This window comes from Myiozetetes cayanensis, unplaced genomic scaffold, assembly GCF_022539395.1.
Source record: "Myiozetetes cayanensis isolate MyiCay16 unplaced genomic scaffold, myiCay2020 scf3, whole genome shotgun sequence".
Lineage (NCBI taxonomy): Eukaryota > Metazoa > Chordata > Aves > Passeriformes > Tyrannidae > Myiozetetes > Myiozetetes cayanensis.
In genome coordinates this window covers 56,283,642-56,306,775 of record NW_026087521.1, presented here as the reverse complement: position 1 = coordinate 56,306,775, position 23,134 = coordinate 56,283,642, and the positions used below count along the sequence as shown (strand labels likewise).

Here is a 23,134-nt window from a genome sequence, read left to right as displayed (position 1 = left end):
CAATCTATATATCCTGTAATGCAGAAAGAGAGGATCTTGAACTAACCCTGGGGAGAGATAAGAGAGGGCAGGATGTGAACAGTAAATTCCCAGAATGGCCTGGAAACATCCTGATGGCTCTTCGAAGTGAGTGGTGGGCCTTTGCAAGTATGCTAAGAAGAGCATATGTGGCAGGAAGAACAAAGGATAAGAAAGCAATAATGACATTCCTGTGCATTTTGTTGAATGTCATATTCAGGAATTAAATTTAAGCAAATACAATTGTAATCTGTGGCAAATAGAAAAGGAACAGAGGGGCTGTCTGCAACAGCAGCCTTTAGTCAGCAGTTTAAGTCAACAGAGGGTCAAGCTTCTAGCTGTCAGATACTTAGCCTAAAACACTCCCTTCCTGCATCCTCCCTTCCTTGTGCAAATAACAGAGGGGAGGAGTGTCAGAGTATTTACTGGGAGGCCACATAAGCTTTGGGAGATGATGCATGCACACAGCGTGAAGTAGGGTGGTCAGCTCGTTGCTGATGTGGGAATCTGTGCCTGTTCCACACCCTGGCATACATGAGGGAGCCTGGAACAAACTATTCTTTTACCCCATCACTCAGTTAGTTCTTCTCTTGCTCTGTTTTCCCTCTGTGTATTCTGATAACACTCCTCCACCTTCAAGCTGCAAAACACGTGTGGGGCAGGAGAAGCTCAGCTACCGCACACTCAAATCCAATATTTATTGTTTGTACTGTGATAATGCCAGGAGTCATTATCAGAGTGTTGTTATCCTAAATGTTTTGCAAATACAGAATGATGAGGTTGCTGTCCATTGATACTTGCTACCAGTGTCTCTTGCTCACCACAGTGCAGGGACTGGGAAAACTGGATGGGACTCTCTAGCCATTGAATTTTGGGCTGTTTTCTGAGCCTTCTGCTCGTGTGAATATAATGGGGGGAGCTGTGCTGGTTGTAATGCTGTGCTGTGCCCTGGGCTGAGGCTGCCAGGCCAGCATGGCAGAGGTGCCAAGCAGCAGCCACAAAGTGCATGACATTTGTTTGCCATTAGACTGAATTTTGTGGAGAAAAACTTAGTGTTTCTCTTAGACACCCAGATCATCCTGCTCAGCCTGGTATTGGAAAGAAACTTCCCAGACTGAGACAGGGGCCAGTTCATTAAGGGTGTAAATGGACTAGGCTGTGGACAATCCCTTGATTTTACAGTGAAGAACTACTGGGAGGGTTTCCAGCATCTCTGGGAAAGCCATGGGTTTCTCTGTGGGCCCACATAGTTAATGAAATGGTCAAATAGATGTCTGTCTTATTTTCTCTCAGCCATAACTGTTGTATTTCTTCATCCTACAGGTCACTTCAGTGAAGTCAGGCCTCTGACTAGATTTTAAAACCAGTCTCCTTCTAGAAGAGTTGTAAAGACCTATATTAAGATCGCCTCAACTAGAAACGGTTCTTTGCTCCCTCTTCATTCACTAACAATTAGATCTGAAATTCAAATTTCTTTTCATCCCTGCTCTGTGTGGGAACATGTGGAGAAGGAGGCTGCTGTCTTTCAAGATGTGAGCCCTCTAGTGCCACTTGCAGCAGTTTAAACTGAAGGGAGACAGGTTGCTAACAAAACCTTGGTTTTAAGAATTGCCCATGGCTTTATTTTCAGGTTGAATTAGGCTTACCCATGCCTCTGTAGATTATTAATGCTCTTTAACTTTGCATTTTGAAGGTCAGAAAAGTGCAAAAATTTTGTGGAAGAAACCAGCAGTACCTGAACACTCTTCTCCCTCACCTTACAGGTGGAGGCACTACTACATGAAAATGGTTTTGTGTTTTTCAACACTATGATTTTTCTGTTAACATCATGCTTTGTTAAAGACCTATGTGTATATATATATATATATACATATATATACACAGAGAGAGAGAGAGAGAGAGGGAGATACAAACACAGGTTGTGGGTGAAATCTAATGATTTACAATATCTGCAGTGACTCACAGGAGGAGGGGAAACCTCTCCAGTGACGAAAAATGGTCCAGTGCTTGGGTGGACTGCCTGGGGAGCCTGTGGGAAGTCAGGGTTTGCTGGGTTTTTAAGAACAGGTTAGACAAACAGCTGTCAGTGCTGGTTTGGCTGATGTTGCCTCGTGGCAAGGGGATGAAGTAGATAACGTGCTCAGTTCCTTCCAGGGCTCTTTTCCCCCTATGATGATGCTTTTGCCTTAAACTCTTTGAGTCGGTGTAAATCTGTTTTCATCCTAGGTCTGAAAGGGTTTTCTGAGAGCATCATTAGCTTTTCTTCACGGGGTTTTATAAGATTTGATGTCTGTTGTCCCGATTTTACAGATGGAGAAGCTGCACCAGTTATAACTGTGCTTTAAAGGCAAAAAGGGCAGTGCAGCTTTAAGCATCTCAGCATCTGTGTAGGTCAGTGCTTAACCAGTAATTCATATTGGTCACTTCAAAGATTTAGTGGGAAACTCAGCCAATAAAATCCATATCATACTCTAATTCAGGCTTAATGTTGACTTTATTTTTATTTTTAAAAGGAACATTAGTCACATAGAGAAGATATGTTTTGTTACCATGTTTAATACTTTCTATGGTCAGGTACTTTCATCTGTTTGCTGACATACCTGCCCCTCTGGGCCTGGTCAGCATTTCATGTTGCCTTTTTGCAACATTATTGAAGGGACACTTCCTTTTCTTTCAAGTAGAAAGCAAAGGCATTGCTGGAACTTCTGATGTCAAATGCAGTATCATGGAATGCTCCATCTTAGCTGTGAACTACTGCCAGAAACTTGCACAGTAGGTTAGTGATGATAATATATGAAAATAACAGAAAACGTCTAAAGATATACAAGATCTTTTCAGTCTGGGATTTTAACATAAATATTAAGATCAGACCAGGATGGCAAAAAGTGCTCCACTTTCCAGGTGAGTACTTAGTGAGTTTTTATTTTTTTGCTTTAAATTAAGTCATTTTAAAATGCAAGTTAAATTGCTTTGTAAAACATGCCTGCCCTCAGACATTTAGCCCATTTGCAATAAAAACATTGCAGTGGTTTCATCAGCTGATGTTAACAAATGCAAACTAAAGAGTTTTATGTGCCAGACTGAAAAGTTTCCCAGCCACTCCTGAATAATGACCATACTCTGCAGTCCTTCCAGAGCTGAGCATCACCTGTAAGAGCACCTTGTCCTCAGCCTTCAGATGCACAAATTTGGGGGCTGTCAGCTCCTGCGTTCCAGTTGATTTGATCTTTTGTGTTCAAACACAAGGTAAAAGGAAAATCTCTCTGAAATGTTTTGGAATTGGATATATTGTCAGAGAAACTGGCTTGTGTTTTTTGGTGTTTTTTTGTTTTGTTTTGTTTTTGTTTTGTTTTGTTTTGTTTTGTTTTGTGTTTGTTTTTTTTGTTTTGGTTTTTTTTTTTTTTTTTTGTGATTTCACTGAGAAACCAAAGGATACCTGCAAGTGTTAGAAAGAGTTTGAATTTGATCCTTTCAAAGAAGTTTGGCAAAATAATATTTTTTTTACTTTTTTTTCAAAAGGACCTGGATAGCTACAACAGTGCTTTACTGATAACTCCCTGGTGACAGAGGTTGTCTCACTTAAAAAGATGGTTGACAAATCAAGCTTATAAAACGTGACCTGTAGATACACTGATATAGCAGTGTGTACAAGTTTGCTGAAATAATGTGAGATGTGATCTTATTACCTGTTAGATAAGGATTCTGAAGTCTATCTTTTTTGAGCTGCCCTCAGAGCATTTGAGAAAGACTAGGAGGGTCTGTACAGTTTATTGTGAATGGTATTATATTACCATATAGCATTAATTGTATGAATTCATTGCACCACAGCAACTGCTTTACAGAGTACCAACCAATTATGTCATTTATTTTTATTCCTTGATTGAACTTAAAGTTGCTTTTTGGGGCTCTTTTGAAGTCAAAATGAGGAGCTAATGTATCAGTGGTGCAAAATTGGAGCATAGTTTGAAGAAAACATAATTGAAATCACAGCATTAAGAACAAAAATTCCAACTGATTTGGTAGTTTTCCTTAAAGTAATTTTTGACTTCACCTTGCAGAGAAGTTGAATGGCTTAATCTCTCTACCAAAAGCATAACCCAAAGGCCCCCTGGACCCCTAAAGCAGTGGTGAATTTGCCAGAAGGTCAGCTGGCATGGCAATCTTAGGTATGAAAACACAGTTCCCTGTTTAGGATGGAAAGAGCTGGAGACGTTCCCCCACCCCCCAAGGACGCTTGCCTCCTGTGAGGAAAGTCATGATGCATCTCGCGTGTGAGGGATACATCTCTCTTCTTCTGACAGCTGCAAAACTTAAAGGCAGTGATTTGAGGAGGGGAGATGGATGCTGTGGATTGGCCTTCCCCAGCACAGCACACGTCTATTCTTCCGGCGCGTAGCACAGCGCTCGTTACGGTTCTGTGCAGAGTGATTTCTCTGCATGGCCAGGTGATGCTTAAGGAGACTAATGAGAGAAATGATACGGCCCAGAACACTGGTGTCAGGAAATATATTGCAAGGTGTCTATCTTGGGGAAGCTGGAAGCGGGGCTTGTCTTATTATATATTTCAAAGGGTATGTCTGTGTCACCACCAAGTCAGACATGCACCCTGTCCCGTACTGCATTCAAATTACTTTTTTTTTTCAAATCATAGCTTTCCATTCAATTATCGTTGGCTTAATGATAGGCTCTGTGTTGTACGAGGGCAAAAGAAGAGTCCATTGCGTTAGCACACCGTACTTTTGTGGCAGGAACTTGTTTCTGAGGCCATTGTAACATAACTATGCAAGTGTCAGAGGACAGGATAGAGGCTATTATGGGCTTCTGGTTTTTGTGAGGAAAATCAAACAAATGTCCCTAATAGAAAAAAGGAAGCTAGCAGCTCGATGTGATGACCAGAGAATGTTTTTGTGCTGTGACACTGTCAGTACGTGGTCTGTTGTCAAACTGAAAAAAATTCCTTTTCAAATGTTTTTCTCGTTCTGCTGGCAACCAAAGTGGAGAAACTCCTCCTGTGAATTTTCATGAGATATCTTTTCCTCATTTCTAGTACTTAACAATACAATTATATTTGGTTTTATGCTAATATTTACCTCTATTGCTGTTGTTAGGTTTTTGAATCAGAGTGATTTTTCTATCCTGATGGTGTGGGAAAAAATATGTTTCATTATGACTTGTTACATCCCTGGAAATATCTTCTCTTGCTTGGGTTGATGATTATTTTTTATGTTGCATTCTATACCGATGCCTAAAGTGAAGTAGAATGAAGCATAAGGAAGAGAAGCTTTGCTAAAATATCGCTCCTTCCACTGTGTAGAATTATCTTGGAAAAAGCTTGCATCTTTCTAATGTTGCGCTTTTCTTCTCCCCACTATTATTCAAGTAGTTTTTACAGATGAATGTTGTTTTTGCAAGGGCTGTTTATGAAGCCATTGCTCTTAGCAACACCTGCTCACCTGCGAGCAAATTACATGGCACAGATAAGGTATCTAGTTGTTTCTCGATAGGGTGACCTTAAAAACAGATTCTGCAACAAGACAAGCTTTTAAATTCCTAACCAAATATATTACTTGAGTAATAAAAAGAGCTCCTCAAAATGGCCACAGAGGCATTTCAGAGCACATTCTTGGGAATATTCACTCGTGCTAGTATTCATTAAGTTTGCTTTCAGCAAAAATTCTTGTGAATGAAATTTTATTCTCTAGTCATTATGATTATTACTTTACTATCATAGCAATAACCACATGCCTCGTATAAGGCCAGAACCTGATTTTGTCTAAGGCTGGAGAAACATCTTATGGGGTCTCCAGAGAGTGTATTGTCTAAATATAAGACCAGACTTGGCTAACAGCTCGTGACTGGGAACTGCAAACCCTCAGAGAGCAATGGGTTTGTTTACAAGAAAATTCACAGCTAGAGAAGGATAGTTGCAGAACCATACCAAATATTATACCTTTTGAGCTATAGGATACTACAGTGTTACAACTCCACTGAATATGAATGTAATTTTACATTTTTATGTTATAAAAGTAGTTAAGGTAATGGTGACTGACTTTACAAATAAAAGAGAATATCACTACAGATGTGGTTCATTACTACATTGAACTAGTTTATCTACACACTAATGAATACACTGGATCTGGACTCTCTTGGTTGTTTGGGTTTTTGTTTGTTGATTTTTTTTTTTTTTTTTTGGGGGGTGGGGGGTTTTTGCTGATGTTTCTTATTAATTTTGAAAATGGCCTAATGCAAATATGTATTCCAGGGAAACCCCTGAAGCACAGACTATGCCAAAGAATTGGACTCTGAGTTGTGCAGTACATGGACTCCCAGGATGTGAATAAAGCCCTTCCTGGAAAAGTTAAATGAGATTTTTAGCTATTCACAGCTGAAGTCTGCATGAAGTCTTGTTTCCTCCAATCTAGAGGAACATAATAGAGCAGAGGTATCCTATCATGCTGGTGGAAATTGTACCTAAGTCTAGGCACAAGGAAGTATTTTCAGAGCTGGAGCTCATTTGCTGAGCACAATGCGTATAACATTGTTTTGTGTGCCTCTATGTACTGGTGGAAAAGCATATCTACCATGCTGTGATTCTGCTGGCCAATGTGTAGAATCCTTCAACATGCAGTGACTGGCACTGGCTGCTACCTGGAACATTGATTTTTGGGTGTACCAGGGTGCAAGATGCACTGTGACCATGGGTACAAGGTGCATAATGTATACATGCAAAATGAAAAGGTTCTGTGAAGTGGAGGGAAGGAGTGTTAAAGAGGCAGTGTGCCAACCCCTTGTGTTACTCAAACCCCAAAATAACCATTCCTCTCTGCCTGTAGATCGATCAGAACAGTTTGTTGGCAGCAGAACTAAGCACAGGACACTGAGTATTTCTCCTCTTTTGTTGTCTAACTGCTCTCTTTCCCCATGTCATGAGAAAAATAAATAATCTGATTAAGTCCTTCGACATTTATAATTAATTAGTTCTTCCTTACTCTTATCTTGTTTGCCTGTCCTTTTGTCTGGCTCTTTTTTCTACTTTATGTCTCAATGATCAGATACAAGAAATCATTAAATTTATTTATTTTTAGCAGATAAATGCAGCTTTACAGCATGTTCTTTTCTTTTGAAGAAAGACTTGGTCCCTTCTTTTGTCCATCCCACTGCACAAGTTGTCATGTTCTGGCACTGCAGTCACTTTCAAATCCTTGAGCTATCATGTATTCTGTTGGTATTTGAGGAATTGAAAATCAATCACACAGCCTTATGGCTTGGGTTCAGCACAATTCTATTATGCCCACTCGCAAAAGTCAATTCAAACCTTTTGGGTTATATTTCAAAGCCTAATCAAGCTTGCTGTCCAGACTGGTTTGGAGTCAGCTTACTCTTGTCCATAGGTCTGTTTATTAGAGGTTTTATGTCAGAAACCAGTGTAAAAGAAAGCAGTTTTCATAGCAGTAGAATCACTCCGTGGGCATTTTGCAAATACAAACCACCCAAGCAGGTTTTATGGTAGAGGAATACTTACTGTCGTAATACAGTTCTGCAAGTATGTTTTTAAAAATTTAAAAACCCCAAAATTATGTTGGTAACATAAAGCTATGCTTATATGTGTACTTGGTCATAAAAAGGTGTCCCAGTTTACTGAGATTAGTTTTTAGCCCTGTCAGGTTAAGCTGGTAAGAAAGTATTGTAGATGCAACCCTGAACTTAGATGGTGACTTTCGTGCTTTGGACCATATGAACAAATGAGAGTGGTGCACCCAAGCAGATGGACCAGCTCCTTCAAGAATGAGTTGTGCCACTTCCACTCGGCAGGTGCCCATGGGACTGCATGTACAGTGTCTGTGTCAATCCCCTGATTTCCAGCAAGTGCCAAAAGCTCGCCCTGAGAATGAAAGTAGCTCTTATAGAACTGACCATTAGCAATCATCTGTGAAAATATGTACCTGTTGTGTACTGGGGGCAGATCAGTCTCATACCTTTCTGAAGAAAGCAGGGACAGGTTATGGTATTTCCAGCTGATTTGTAGAAGCCTTCTCATTCAGTGAAAGACTGGTGGCTGTGTTGTGGGAACCAAGTGTGCAGTACAAATAGGAAGCAGCTCTCTCTTGCCATCGCCTGTGGGTAAAGGCCTTTCTCTGTGACCCATTCATGTTTCTTCTCATCCTGTGTTCTGCAGAGGCGCAGGGATTTTCTCCAGTGGATGCTTGACTCCTGTGACTCAGCTGACTCCCTGGCAGCCGGGTGCTCTGATGTGATCAGCCCATCTGCCACTTCCAGACAGAACGAGCCACCTCTTCCTGGCAGGGCCCCATCTGAAAAGGTTCAGAAGACGCTAACAGAGGATGAGATAGCAGGCCAAGCTTTCCTGTTCCTGATTGCTGGCTATGAGACCACCACTAGCACACTGTCCTTTGCCACGTACTTGCTAGCCACCAACCCAGAGTGCCAGGAGAAGGTGCTTCAGGAGATTGATGAGTTCTCTGCTAAACACGTGAGTATGATGTGTTATGAGTATGGTGTGGAGCTTCCTGCAGGGATCAAGGCAGTGTGAATGCCGTCATGCCACTGTGGCACCTGCATGACCCCTATTTGTCTCAGCCATATATGCATATATTAACACTTTATTAATATTTTCAGTAAATAATTAAAAATCTCTATCGTTTAGGTTTTTTTTGGAAGCTGTTCAATTAGATCACTTTACAGCAACACAAGAGATGGCCTAGAAACTTCGTGTCATAGTGAAAGCTTAGCTTTTTAAAAGTATTTTACATTATTGAAATCAACCAGCTGTTGTCAGGCTCTAAAACTAAAACATTTCCATTTTTTCCTCTTGTACAAATACTTTTATTGGTTTTGTTTTTAATTTTATTTACTGATCTTTGTAGGAAAATAAACAGTGTTCTTACATACCATAAACTGGGAAGTTTTGCTTTAAATGTTCATAATTTTTTTGGTTTAGCAGCAGAATATATGTGTAAGCTTAAAAAAAAAAAATCACAATATTTAGTTCTCTTATACTATGTTCAAACTGCTTTTCCTTCATATCTGTATTTGCTAAGGGCATTTATGTTTCCTGGATAACCACTGACCATATTTGGTATCATTAGCAGACCATGCAGCAGTCATTCTTCCACCCTACGCTCTCTGCACAAGTTGGTGGTTATGATAATTCAGATTGAGGGTCTTTTTCTTTTCACAAATGCTTTTATAACAGAACATGAGCCTAACAGGAATAAAATTACACCAGGCATGGCTGTCTTGGAGGATTTTAGCTGCAGGATTTGCATGCTGAAAGCCTTTACTATACAGTTGTTGGGGTTTCATACTTTTATGCATTCTATTCTGTGTTGTACTTACAGAACAAGAAAAGAGCTGTATAATTTTCTGCTTTGCTCGTGCTAGAAAATTCTCGACTATGCACAGTTTGTCCATTCAAAAGCTTCTGTTTCCCTCCTCTTGCTTGTGGAAACATAAAAACCAGCGTTCCTGTACACAGAAAATGTTGTCTGTTGTCTTTCACGGTGAGGTTCTGAGCATGGTGGTTCTCCACCTAAGATTGCCATTGCTTTGAGGGTGCAGATGGATGACAGCAGTGGAGGTTAGGGTTGTGCAGTCAGATCCACAGAGCTTTTTTTCGGTGCATGCTTCATACCTACTGCTGGCATGAGCTAACTCGATACCACGAAACCATTGATATTCTAACTGTAGGGCTTGGCTTATATCCTTAGGTTGTTAGCTCTCCATCACTGCAGCTAGAGTGTATTTACTTGTTTCATTCACATATGGCAGACCTATTTGTGGCCTCGTGTATAGTTAGGTCAACTGACTTCCGTAAGGCCTGCAAAGATCGGAAGGTGCAACTTGTTCTGGAGTATGTGCAGTTTGCTGGTTAATACTGGTGGCAGAGTTGCACACAGAAGCACTTATTATTCAGTCCCAAGGAAAATATGGTTCATCTCCTCATCAATTCCTGGAAGCTGACAGCCTAAGAAACTAAAGTGAAATTGCTGGGAGAGGTATCCAGTAGGGTAGGTTCGTGATGTCATTCGTGTCTGTCTGTAGATGGTGATCTGAATTAGACCTTTTCCATGTAAGTGCATAGAAAGCTGACTGTAAGCAGTAATTAACTGGCTGATTGTTTATGGATATTTCATGTAGGGAGTCCACGCATACAGCCATGTCCATGTTAACTAGCAGCGTGCTCCCATAGACAGATTCATCCTCTAGCACAGCTGGTAGTGAGGACTGTTGGATGCACACTCTGTGCACCTCAGGAGTTTATTTTGGGTTAGTCTAAGCCTGGCTCTGTGTACCAAATTCCTCCTAGCAGTTGGTCTGGTTTAGTTCAAGTTAAAGGAGCCCTTGTTGCGTACTTGGAGACTGCAGTGTGAAGCAGTGCAAGAGATTCGGCTGTGAGTCTGCTCCTGATCCAAGCTCAAGAACTAAATGGAACCTGTGTTGTATATGGTTTGAGTGAGCTGTTACTCACCATTAGTAATATTTCAGCAATAATCCAACTCAAATGCACAATTCTTAACTCTCTTGGTTCTCTAGGAATATTTTGCTAATGATTTCAGCTTTTGCACTATCTAGGAGACCTAAGGACACTTGTGGTAATGTGTAGAGAGATGGCACTCAAAGTAAACTAATAATTTCTTCAGGTCAGCACTGTATACAGTCTGTGTGGTGCCCTCAGCCCAAACTGGTGTCCTCATCCCAAACTATGCTGTCCCACATCGCATATAATTATTGGAAGATCCTTCAAATAACTTCCCTGTACTTTATGAATTTTCAGGTTGAGCTTTAGATGATGCATATTTTGCTGCATGGCCAAGGGAAAGAGGGAGAGAAGGATAACTATTCATCTGCAGTCCCTGATACAAGGAAATTCATAGATCTGGTCTGTGCAGCCCCATCCTTCAAAAGATTTCCTTTTATAAACAGTTCATGATTTGGCAGCGGGGCAGAGGGGCAATACACTAGGCAAAGAGCCCATCCCAGAATAAGGAAAAGAGTGCAGCAGTTCAGTCCCCTTAGTGACTGTAATTAACTACTTTTAGCCTAGAAAATGAGATCTATGTGAACGGTTTGCAAGTTACGGGAGCAGAAGCTATTTTAGAACAGGGTATATATAGATGCTATGTTCAGTTGTCATGCAAGAGAGAGGAAGGGAGAGGACATAGAAGCTACAGGCTCACAGTTAGTTATCAAGTCAGTTGCTAAGAAATTTGATTAGGTTATTGCTTGTATTCAGCACATCAGCTTTGCTCTTATCAAGGCGCTTTGCAATTTTCAGAAAGGAAGGGCTTTAGAAGGCCAAAACATGGGGAATGATACAGTCAAGTTGTTTTGACAGGTGGTAGAAGACTGATTTGATTTGCAGATATGCAAGTATTAAACACAGTACCCTCTTCAGCCAAATTTATACTCAGGTAATTATAACTACAAAATGCTCTCCACCACATCCCCTTCCTTTCTTCAACCATTGCAGTTGCCTCATGCAGCATGTTTTATTACCCTGATCTGTGGTGTAGAGATGTGGTATGATTTTACAGCAGCTGCTGTGTATCATCCCAGAGATGGCTGTACTTTGGTGGTGGACAGAGTGATTTATATACTCATTTACCAAAGTTTATAAAGACATGTGAGAGCCATCTGAGAAGAGGTGCTATAAATGACAGGCACAGTTCCAGTTTTTTGGCACTCCAGCTAAAAACGCAAAGCACGGTGACCTTGTGATAGTCTGGAAGGTGAGAGAGCAGGGTTAGTCCATCTGGGTGTACAGCAATATTTTGGTCGCTCTGGGTGTTTTACTTGAGGATACCCCCGAGTTTGCTGTGATTCTTGCCTGTCTGATTTGTGCAGTGGGTTTCTTAGCAGGATGGGAGTGCATAAAGGGTATGGAGAAAGCCGAGACACTGCTGGGCTAGCAAGTGGCTGCAGTGCGGTGCAGAAATATAAGACTAAGTGCTGGAAGTGGTCTAGCCCCAGCAATGTGCTGGGAGTGGGGAGCCCAGAGGAGAGGTAAGTCTGATGATCATGTTTTCCTGCTGTGTTGTGTCCAGCCAAATTTGTTTCAGAGCTGCCTTAGGAGATGTCACTGCCTCTCCCCACCACACTGCCTGAATACATTGTGGAGATGACACTTCCAGGGAAGTGTCCTCAGAAAACAGTGCCTGAAGTGAGTCGTGGGTTGTCATCTCTTTTTTTTACCTCTAGGACCATCCTTATGTGTTTGCTAAAGGACTTTCTAGGTCTTTCTTGACTGTTATCTCAGTGTGGAGATGGTGCCTCTTTCCCTCCAAGTGAGAAGAGGCACCTGGCCCATTTCGCAACCTGCCAAGCAGAAGACTCTAGCCTTGATTATTGCATAGGGTAGGACACGTAGGTTATTTCTCTCCTCACCTCTGTCTGGGTCTTTGGGATGTAGGGAAAGGGAGTGCACAGCCTTTTATTATCCCTGGAGAAGCAGAGAAACAAGGTACTGAGTGGTGGCTACTGCCATCACACACTGCATCTTCCCGTTCTACCTCTGAATCCCTGTGTCTGCTCTAACTGCACTGGGAAAAACAAGTTTAAGCATAATTCCTCTAACACACAAATAAAAATTCAAATTGTAGAGGCTTTGACCTGATCCTCTTCATAAATCCCTTGAGGGTGTAGTATGTGCACTGTGAAGGGCAATCCACTGAAAATAAGATGTACCTATTTGCTCCAAGCTTGTTGCTGGGTGTGCAGCTTGCTTTGATACCATGAAGACAGAATAAACAGGATGAAAAGAGAGTTAAATATGAGCTGGTGGGGGCAGGACGCCTACATCTGTGTCTGTATAAAATAATATTACTTTCTGCAGAGACCACAGATCTGTTTCCAGGACAGCAAAGAGGGGTCAGATCTTCAGAAGGCTGTAAACTGGCACATGTTTGGTATTAGTAGAGGTATAGTGATATGCATTATTTGAGAAGCAAGCCTGGTATATACCATTAAAGGAGCACAGGGGGAAAAAAACCCACGAAAGTCTGCTATTTCAAGACCTCATTCTTTTTATAGCATTTGTGGCTAACCATCCCTAAACTGTTAGAGGCTATACAGTTGTGAAAGAGATGTTTTTATCCATATTAACCCAGTGAGAAGGAATGCACCCATGGTCTTCACCTCTGCATGTCAGTTAATAATAATCCCTGTGCAGAGTTTTTAAAGAACAAGATGTGTTTAGGAACAGTTCTTGCACTTGTGACTGATTATTTTGTTTTAAAAGCAGGTTGATTTTTGTTTATGTGTGTGTGCACTTAGCAAAAGCATAGCAAGCCTGCAGCATAAATTCGTTCTGAGCAGATGGACACTTCCTTCTGAGCACCACTGTGTGCTCTGAGCTGCTCTCTGTGCTTTGTCCTAAGCCACAGTGCTTAGGCCTTGAAAAACTGCATCTTCCATGCTGGGGATTCCCAGCCTCTTTTTCTTACCTCATTTTAGCATTTACATGTATCTCACCCTTCCTTCTTCCTACTCTCAAGCCTGAATCATTCACAATTATCAATTTTTTTTTTTTTTTTTTTTTTTTTTTTTTGGTTTTTTTTTGGTGGTGGTTTACTGGACTGCGTAATTGTAGACAGAAAGAGTTGTGGCATAAAATAGATTGCAAAAACATAGGCAATCAAGCTAACTTCTTGTGAGAAGCTATTTGTTACCCATAGGCGAAATGTGGTGAGTGTCTAGGTATGTTCTCCTGATCTGTTGCAAAGTAAACACAACAGGTTAAACAAGTGAAACTAGGTCTTTTTCTTGAGGGAGGGAAAGCAAGAATGCTTGGGGCAGCTAAGTAGGGCAAAAGAAGTATGAGAATGAACTGCTCTGTCTCTATGTAATAATGAAATCCATACTTGAGGGTGCAGAGCATAGTGAAGCCTGTAGCAAGGAGCACCCTGAATTCTAATCTTGGCTTCAGGAATAATTTACTTTGTGTTCTCAGTAATAGATAACCAAGCCTTGCATTAGCAAATGGGTAGCCTGGGTACTACAAGTTTTTGGGCCTTTCTAGCCCATCATTACTTAAAGCACCACAGGAAAAAGTTGCATTGAAGGGTTAGTGCTACTTAGTGACCCTGAGATGTGTTGCTGCACTGATACATAAGGCTTAGGGTCTCATGAGGGACGGGGTACCAGCTCACTGCTCCTTGCTGCTGATGCCTAGGAATACTTTCAGGAACCCTGGCAAAGGTGAAGCAGAGCACAGGAGTAAGGAGTGGCAAATAAAAGTGACTAGAGGAAAGGGTAGCTATTACTGTAAAACAGTCATTGGAGACTGCAAGACTGTGTTTTGCATTCTATTTTTAAAAAGCTGTGTACAACTCCTGTCATTGTTTGATATGATACTTAGAAACACCAGTGTGGAGAGGAATGAAGAGCTGGATAAGACTCAATATGCCTCTACTCCATCCAATTTCATATCCACACAAAGTACTAGTGTAATGATTCAGTTCTGGTATGACTTACCAATGTTTTCACCTCTGGCTAGAAGCCAAAAAGTTCAAGAAACTTCAAAATCCTGTCAAACCTTCTCACTATTTTAATGGCAATTTGGAGTTTTTTTCTTTAACAGAAAGAAATCTTCCTGTTCCTATAAATACTCGATTTTCTGTTGCTCTAGGGCCCAGGAATGTTTTCAATACATTTAATTGAAAATGTTGACCAGACTGTTTCATCTTATTCTTTCATGTCAATAATATTGATTGAAGTCATTGCAATCCATAGTTTTGTTTATGAAGAGACACTGCTAAATTCCATTTTAGCTGCTGTGTGAGGTCAGTTGTGCATGGGCCAGGTTCAACCGGACTGATACACAAACACCTCCTTTATGATTGATGATTCTGACGCTGTAATTTATCAAGCTTACTGGATGTGGCAGTTGCTCATCTTGGGTAATTGCCATCATTGACTTGAGTGGAATCATACTACTTTACACTGGCTTATGATTCTGTTCTTCACGCTGAAAAACTCCTTCGCTAATATCTCTGCAGTCTGATGGAGATGTCTTACTGTGGAGATGTCTTATTGTAAAGAGGTTTTACCATTTCAAAATTTTCCATTTCCATAAAATTTCTAGAGAGCAGAGAGAGGTAGGACCATTTTTATGGTGTCTCTCTACCTGATTGAGTGCTTTAGGTTTTTAAGCTGTCTGTGCAGAGAGTCTCCTTGGTAGGACGGAGAGTTTTCTCTGAGCATTAGTGAAAAATGAGAGGTGAAAGTCAGAGAGATAGATGTCACTGCCAGGGAATTACTACAACAATTTGCATGAGTTTGGTGCCTTTCATGCAGTATCTCAAGGCTCTGTGCTCTCAGAAGCTTTCAACTACAGAGACTAAGCTTCACTAAGCAAATATTGCTGACAGTGGAGGCTTGCATTTATCAAGGGAGACTGAATTGTAAATAATGTGCAGAAAAACGTCCACAGCAGAGAGCCGCAGTTTCACATGCATACACATGCATGCACAAAACACACAGTACCAGTAAGCACAAGCAATACTGTGTGTTGTTGCTGTTTATTCTCTTGATGGAAATGACACTCTTTGATTTCTTTTTTGTTTAAGAAGGTGTTGCAGAGCCTCGCAAGTGTCAGCTGTCAGCAATTGGTTTTGTTGTAAACAAATAAAAAGATGCTTTTAAAGATGTAGAGACTGAGTACTGTTAAGTTATATTTCTGCAGATCTTCATGCAGTCACTCAATGTCTGAAATCAGTTTTTTATCTTAGTCTTTTGGTGCTTCTGTACATACAGGTTGAAGATTGCATTGTACTCCATCCTTGACTTTTCCAAGAACTCTACCAAACCCACAACCTGAGTATGAAAAAAACTTATTTCATTCCTAGGAAAGTCCTTTTGACAACTGGTGATTCTATGTGGTCTGAAATGGTGTTGTTGAGATGATTAATGTACCTTTATTTCAAGGAACCTCTTGCTGTTGACACTGCAGGGTTCATTTACCCCTTTTCACCCAAGTAAAAAAAATAAAAAAATAATAAAAAACCCCCACTTTTATTCTTCCATTTGTTCAGGCTTATCAGTTTCTTGCCCATGAAGACTAATTTATCTTTTGCTTGCAATGTCACATGTTGCTCAATGACTCTGCCTTATTGCTATTCTTGAGCAAAACTGAGTCTCAGGTAATGTATGCTAGACAGATACTCATTTTCACCCCTGAATTTTCCTGGTATTTTGCCATCCTCATAATAATTGACCCACTATCACTGCTGCAGGGTTCATGTTAAAGAATAAATTTTTCTAGTGACATGGAACATTTAATGGTGAAGATGTTAATAATGAAGCTCTTTAAATGTGATTAGGCAGATCTGTTTAAAGAGGAAGGAAAGGGAAGGATGCATCTTTCCCCTCTTTCTATTCTTTCTCTCCCTCACCTCCCTCCTTTCATCTGAGGTTTTTATGGAGGAATGAACATATTTGCTTTTAATTTAAGGAAAAATATTACTGCTGAGAAAGAAACTGGTTACAGTTTTCCTCAGGATTTGTATCCAAACTGCTCCTGCATATGGCAATCAACATCAGGGACAGAGCAGACAAATTAATACCAATATCAACGTCCAATCAATGCTAACTATCTATATCAGCATTATTTTTTTGGCTACGTATGGGTAACATCGTTTTCAGGGCAGAGCATCGTTCCAGGTAGAATTGGTAGATCAAATTTGCACTGTGCAGTTGAGCCTTGCAGAAGGGAGTAAGGAGATAAGCTCAACCCACCACCCACCTCCACGACTTTGGGAGGGACATACTCTCACCAGACTAGTGAGAGTAGCCAGAAGGGTTACATATGACAGGAAAAGAAGTGAACATGGCATGACTTCTCAGGAATAGGCGTGCCTTCATAGGTATAGGTGCCTGTTCTTTCAGTGGCAGCCTGTCTAGCACTCAGGAGTTTTGTCAAAGGGAAAGCAGAATTCAAGTTCAGAAAGGTGTGACACTAATATATATATATATAAGTATATATTTATTATACAGATTTTTTCATGGAAGTAAGGACCCAAAAGTTTCCATAAGGATTATGCTGCTGAATCATAGTTATTTAGCAAAGAAAGAGAGAACAGTAGCCATGGGCACAACCTCAGATGCAAAAAAATCAGAGAAACCAAGCCGTCTGGCCCTTGAAAGAACTTACAAATGAGAGAGGGTGGCCTTGGACATCTGAGTCAGGACCCTACACTGTGTCTCAGCGTTAGCAGCCAGTCACATTCATCTGGCAGGAAGTTGTCTTCTGAGGAATATTAAATATTAAATACTAAGCTAAACAAAGAAGCATTTTCAAGCTTTTTGTTAGTTAGCATCCATTTGGAATGAGATCCCTCCGTGAACCCAGATGGACAGGCATATTCTTCCAAGGATGAAAATGTTGGTCCATCCCTCACATCCTTGTCTGCTACAGGGATCTCAACTGAACTGTCTGCTTCTGAGAGGCCTTCAAGACCAAGGGATAAAGTCTTACTTTAGTAGCTCTTCCACTGGTCAGGACAATAGGGATTCAAGATTTGTGAAAACAAATACCATTTTCATGATAAGGACTTTCCATGAGACCTGCAACAAGGGCCTGTAGTGACAGGACAAGGGGTAATGGCTTTAAACAAAAAGACAATAAAAAGTTTCAGATTAGATTCTTTACTGTGAGGGTGGTGATACACTAGAACAGGTTGCCAGAGAAACTGTGGATGCCTCATCCATGGGAACCTTCATGGCCATGTTGGATGGGGGTTTGAGCAACCTTGTCTAGTGGAAGGTGTCACTGCCCATGGTAAGGGGGTTTGAACTAGATTATCTTTAAGGTCCTTTGCAAGCCAAACCATTCTATGATTTTTTTGGGCAGAGGAAGAGAAGTATTGGCGAACAACTTATAAACCAGAAGTGACTAACAAGTCGTGTTTGTGCATGAGAAAAAGAAGGAAGAGAATGGATCATGGCTGAAGAAAAGAAGGTCTTTCATCTGAAAGTTTCACACAGACTCCTGAATTGCACATATTATATGCGTAAGGTGCAAAAGTTGAGCTGAGGAGAACACATGCCTAATTTATTAAGAAACAGCAAATCCCCAGCAGCAACCAAGAAGAAATTAAAATTGTATTCATCATATTCATAGTTTAAAAATGATCTTAGCTTGTATGAATGTGAGGTCAAAATGGAATTTTTCCTCCAGGTATGTACATAAATTAGGAAACATTAATAGGAAGTAACCAGTCCATTTATTTGTCAATAAGCATTCAAAGTGAAGGCTGAATGAGCTGGTGCCAGAAGGAATGGAAACTAGTTTGCATTTCATGATTATGTAAAGCAGTTCTTGGTAGAATGAACTTCTTGTGACCTCCCCTCCCTCTTTTTTTTTTTTTTTTTTTATTCCTTCTTTACCAACCTGGCAGCACATATGTATTTAAATAATTTCCATTTCTAACAATGTGTTTGTGTTACTTTTAATCAGCATGACGTGGCTTTTGTATTGTGTATCCTACTTCATCTTACGCTTTTCTTTTAATATGGAAAGAAAGAAAAAGTGATATTTTTAGGTGTGCCCTTGCTCTAGAAATGCAGTGGTCTTCTAGTGATAGGAGCAAACATTTCTTTACTTAACCAGATAGAAGGACTGGGGCAAAGGGAATAGTCAGGAAAACACAAAGGAAAGTAGGAAACATATGCTATCTGAGGAATGTTCTGTTTCACACCAGTTAATATATTTTACTGTCTCAGAGAACTGGATGATACCAATTTTTCACTAATATTCACAGAATCAAAGAATAGGCCAGGTTGGAAGGGACCACAGTGGATCATCTGGTCCAGCCTCCCTGCTCAAGCAGGGTCATCCCAGAGCACATGGCACAGGATTGAATCCAGACAGTTCTTGACTGTCTCCAGTGAGGGAGACTCCACAACTTCTCTGGGTAGTCTGTTCCAATGCACGGTCACCTGGACAGTAAAGAAGTTCTTCCTCATATTCAGGTGGAACTTCCTGTGCATCGATTTCTGTCCATTGCCCTTGTTCTCCTTTTTTTATTGATGTGTTTGAAAAAGTCCTTCTTGTTGTCCTTGACATCCTTGGCCAGACTAATTCCAGATAGCCCTTGGCCTTCCTTGTCTCATTTCAACTTACTCTGACAAGCTCTCTATATTCATTCCAAATGGCCTGACCCTGCTTCCATCTCCTCTGTATTTTCTGCTTATGCTTGAGTAGTGACAGGAGTCCTTTATTCATCCATTAAGGTGTCTCCCCTGCTTTGCCCAAATTCTTACTCATTGGGATGCACCATTCTTGAGCCTGGAGAAAGTGATCCTTGAATATCAATCAAGTCTCTTTAACCCCTCTTCCCTGCAGAGTCTGTTCCCAGAGGATTCTTCCAGGAATATCCCTGAGGAGGCTGAAGTTAGGTCTCCTGAAATCCATGGCTGCAACTTTACTTATTGACAACTAATCTGATGCCTGGTTTTAATAAGAAAGGTTATGAATCTATTCCAAAATCAAATCCTTTAAAGCAACCAAAAAATCTTGTTCGTCTGTGTAACTGGTCATGTTTTGAATGTTGTGGTCAGTGTTCCACAATTCTTTCTATCTAAGTGGTCTGACCAGAAGTGGAATTTCACTACTGCAGCAGCAACTGAGATAGGCATTTGGGGCCTTGACTGGGGGAGGCTCAGAACTTTTTTACACTAGAAATGCCAATAGCTTGTATGGACTGGAATGTTGTTTTTTTAGCCAACACCGAATGGATAAATAGATGCTTGAATGAAGACTAATTTATTAGCTGTTACCATCCTTAGATATAAGATATATCTGAGATATAATGAGACTGTGAACTTAGTTACTTTCTCAGTCCTAGGAATTATCCTTCCTGGCTTTCGCTGAGGCATAGTACATTAAGGTATGTTTTGCAAGCAGAATAATTAATTCTTTAGTACTGTTGACTCATTGTTTTCCACCTGTATGAAATGTGCTTTCAAAACTCAACAAAATATTAATATTATTTTCCATGTAAAACATTTTGCTTTCACATGCATCTTAAAATAGAATTTCAGAAAAGTTTCTGTTAATATTGTGGGGGGTTTATTAATTTTTTTTAATGCTTAATGCTCTATCAGGAACACATTAAAGATGGAACACGTTAAGATGATTTTGACCTTCTGGTTCAATAGAAATTTTGAATAAACTTTAATATCTTTCTCAATATTCCTAGGTACACTTTAAATTTAAAGGAGAAAATTGAGAAGTGAAAAAGTTCTGAACATTGGGCTATTATCCACACCCCCCTGCTGCTGTGGTTGATCTAAGTGAAGAAACAAGGAAGTAACAAGATGTCAAAAAGTCATTGTATTGTGAACTGGAACAAAACACTTCTAAAAACTCTTGCAATTTGGAATTTTTTTTCAAGATGCATCAAGTTTGTTTGAAATCAGGATACAATATGAAGAAGAGTTTGTGCAGTCAGGAATTAAGATTTAATAGACTGATAACTAGACAACCTTACAGATAACGTCAAGGTGTTAATCTAACCTTGCTGTGCCTTTAATCTCTTGGAGTTCTGGAGAGTGTAAGAAACAAAAGCTGGTTGTTTTAATATCATAGAGTAGTCATGGAGAAAAATTTCTTCCATCAGAGCAGCTTTTAAATAAATTATTGGGTGGGTTTTTTACTTCGATGGGGGAAAATAACTCTAAGATGGATATAGAGGGAAGCAAATTTACTAAATGTCCTGCGTCTTTCCCTCTTGTTAATTAGTAACAGTCAAATGCTCTTGTTCTGCAGACAGTGACTACAAAGAAAAGGATAAAGAACTTGGGAAAGATTCTAGAGCTGAAATAATTAGGCAATTTATCATTCAGGGTAATTGGACTTGTACAAAGCAGCATTATTTACCATAGGTTTCCATTTCTTCTTACTGGTTGTGAAAAATACAGCTACATTGATTGGGAAATGCTCTCACTGCTTTTTCCAATATGCACTGTGCCAGGGACGCTCAGTTCAAAGTGTGGTGTTCCTCCCAGTGATTTCTTTTCCCTCAGTGATCTTCAGAAGCAGCCTTCAGCTTCTAAAACCTCAAACCAAAATTAGATTAAAGTGCCCAATATGGGGTCAGAAATGGGAGGGAAAGAGAGAGGGGTTTCCACAGGGGAATTTTCACTTAACAAATGAAAGCCTTTGCTTTGTTTCAAAGGAAAAATTGCAAAGTGGAGGCACATCTTAATCACATTGGTAGCCAGCTGAGATGTTTATGCTAATTTCCAAAGGTATGTAAGTATAGGAATCAGGGGGTCCAAAACTCCTGCCTCTGTGATGTGAAAAACACAAGCATTTAAGCACCACCAGCAGATAGCTCTGATGTTGTTTCAGCATCAGGGAAGAGCTGGAGCATAGCCGTGAGGGGTTACTTGGATTTCACTTCTTGATTTGCAGGCAGTATGAATGCCCCTTCACCCAAAGGTGAGGTTTTCCATTGTTTTTCTAAGGAGGAGGGCCCAGCTAATTTTTTGCAGTTTGTCAAATTACGGGACTCTCCCAGCTTTGTGCTGTTGCCCTCCACTCTTGAAAAGTACATCTTCACAAGCAGCTTTGCTTGTAATTTGCGCTCCAAAAACGTGCAAACTCCCTGGACTTCATCACCAAAGTCTCTATATGTGGAGATCCCATGGCTGGCTTTCTGCCAGACCCCCAGGGTGGTCCGGAGTGTCGCATCCTGCTCCAGCACGTGCGGCTTCGAGCTTTGGGTTCTTTGTGGTGCTGGCATCCCAGTGTTCAGATACATTTCTCTAGGCTTTAGGGCAAGGAAATCAAGTAGTGGGAGAAGTTGTTATTTAAAAGTGATAGTGCTTTACCTGCCTGGTAGAAACCAGCCAGAGGAGATCCCTGCTGGGAGGAGAAGTCAAGGGGGGAATAAGATGATGTTTAAAAGCATTTTACTCCCTGCCTGTAAGAAATTCACAAATATGCACTGCCAGGTTGTCTTAGGAGGGTGCTGCAAAAATGCTTTAAGTGTCACAGCTTGACACCAGTTGCATGCATGTCTTCAGGCAGTGTCACAGGTTGCGGGGTTTTCCCCCAATGGCTTGTTATTTTAAAACTTTTATATGTGTTTGATGCTTTCTGTAATAAGAAAGTCATGACTACCAGCAATTTCCCTGTGAAAGTACAAGGAGCAAGAAGGAGTAGTTGTTACCTAAAATACTGCCTGTTGCCTGAGCAAGCTCAATGGGAGACAAAATGCAGTTCGGATGCAAACTGAGAGTGCTTGATCTCTTGCAAAGGAGTGTGTGAACTCCCATACTGAAAGGTGGATGTGGCCGCATTGCCAGCTGAGGAAGGTGCCAACATTTGTCAGATTTTGTGCCATGTCATAATTTGTTGGCTGTTTACATTGATTACCTGTGCTGAGCTGAGCAGCCAGCTGAAATTTCAGAGCCTTTGGATTGTTTGGCTTAGAGCTGAGATCCAAGCATCTTTGAAGTGACCCTACTTATTTACAAGGAATGTGTACGCTTTCTTTTTGCCCATCCCAGCAGGAACTGAGCAGCAGGATGTGTCTCCTGCACTCACGGCTCCATGAAGTGGCATGGATGGTGGCAGTCCTTCGCCAAGCCGTGTTTGCCATACTTCTGAGATGGTGCCTGGTGCTTCCTTGTCTCCTCCTTTTTTTTTTCCTTTTCTGATCCTTTTCCTACTTTCCTAAACACACAGGTCTATGCGGAGAGCTACCATGAGAAACCACTCTGCCCACAGGTACTGTCATTGCTCCTCATTTTGTGTTGCAACCATCGCCTGCAACTTTGCACTTTGCTGTAATCCTCCTTACTTGATTCTGTAATGAAGCTTATCTGTTTGTTATATTTGTACAGAGAGAGGAGTGGTTGCTTTACCTACAGGTCTCAGCAATGTTTAACCCAAACAGTAACTATCAGGAAAATGATTTTCTTTTCTTTCAGTTTGGTAACCCAGTGCCACTTCAGCACAGCAGACTTCTGACAGTGGGAACAAAAGTACTATGTCTTTTCTAAATATTTGAGGTTATTTTAGCAGTTTTCATATGATAACATCCAAATAATACATAAATACTAACCTCTAAAAGTACCTACAAGTCTT

At 40.7% G+C, this 23,134-nt stretch overlaps 1 protein-coding gene across 14 annotated transcripts in view; it reads left to right on the top strand.

Moving 5' to 3' along the window:
- TBXAS1 (thromboxane A synthase 1) overlaps positions 1-23,134 on the top strand; it is a 266,105-nt gene that overhangs the window by 188,826 nt on the left and 54,145 nt on the right. For all 14 annotated transcript variants that reach the window (XM_050324636.1, XM_050324632.1, XM_050324635.1 and 11 more), the window contains one exon: positions 8,195-8,509. In XM_050324636.1, the coding sequence (XP_050180593.1) occupies positions 8,195-8,509 (315 nt within the window). The remainder of the gene's footprint in view (positions 1-8,194; positions 8,510-23,134) is intronic.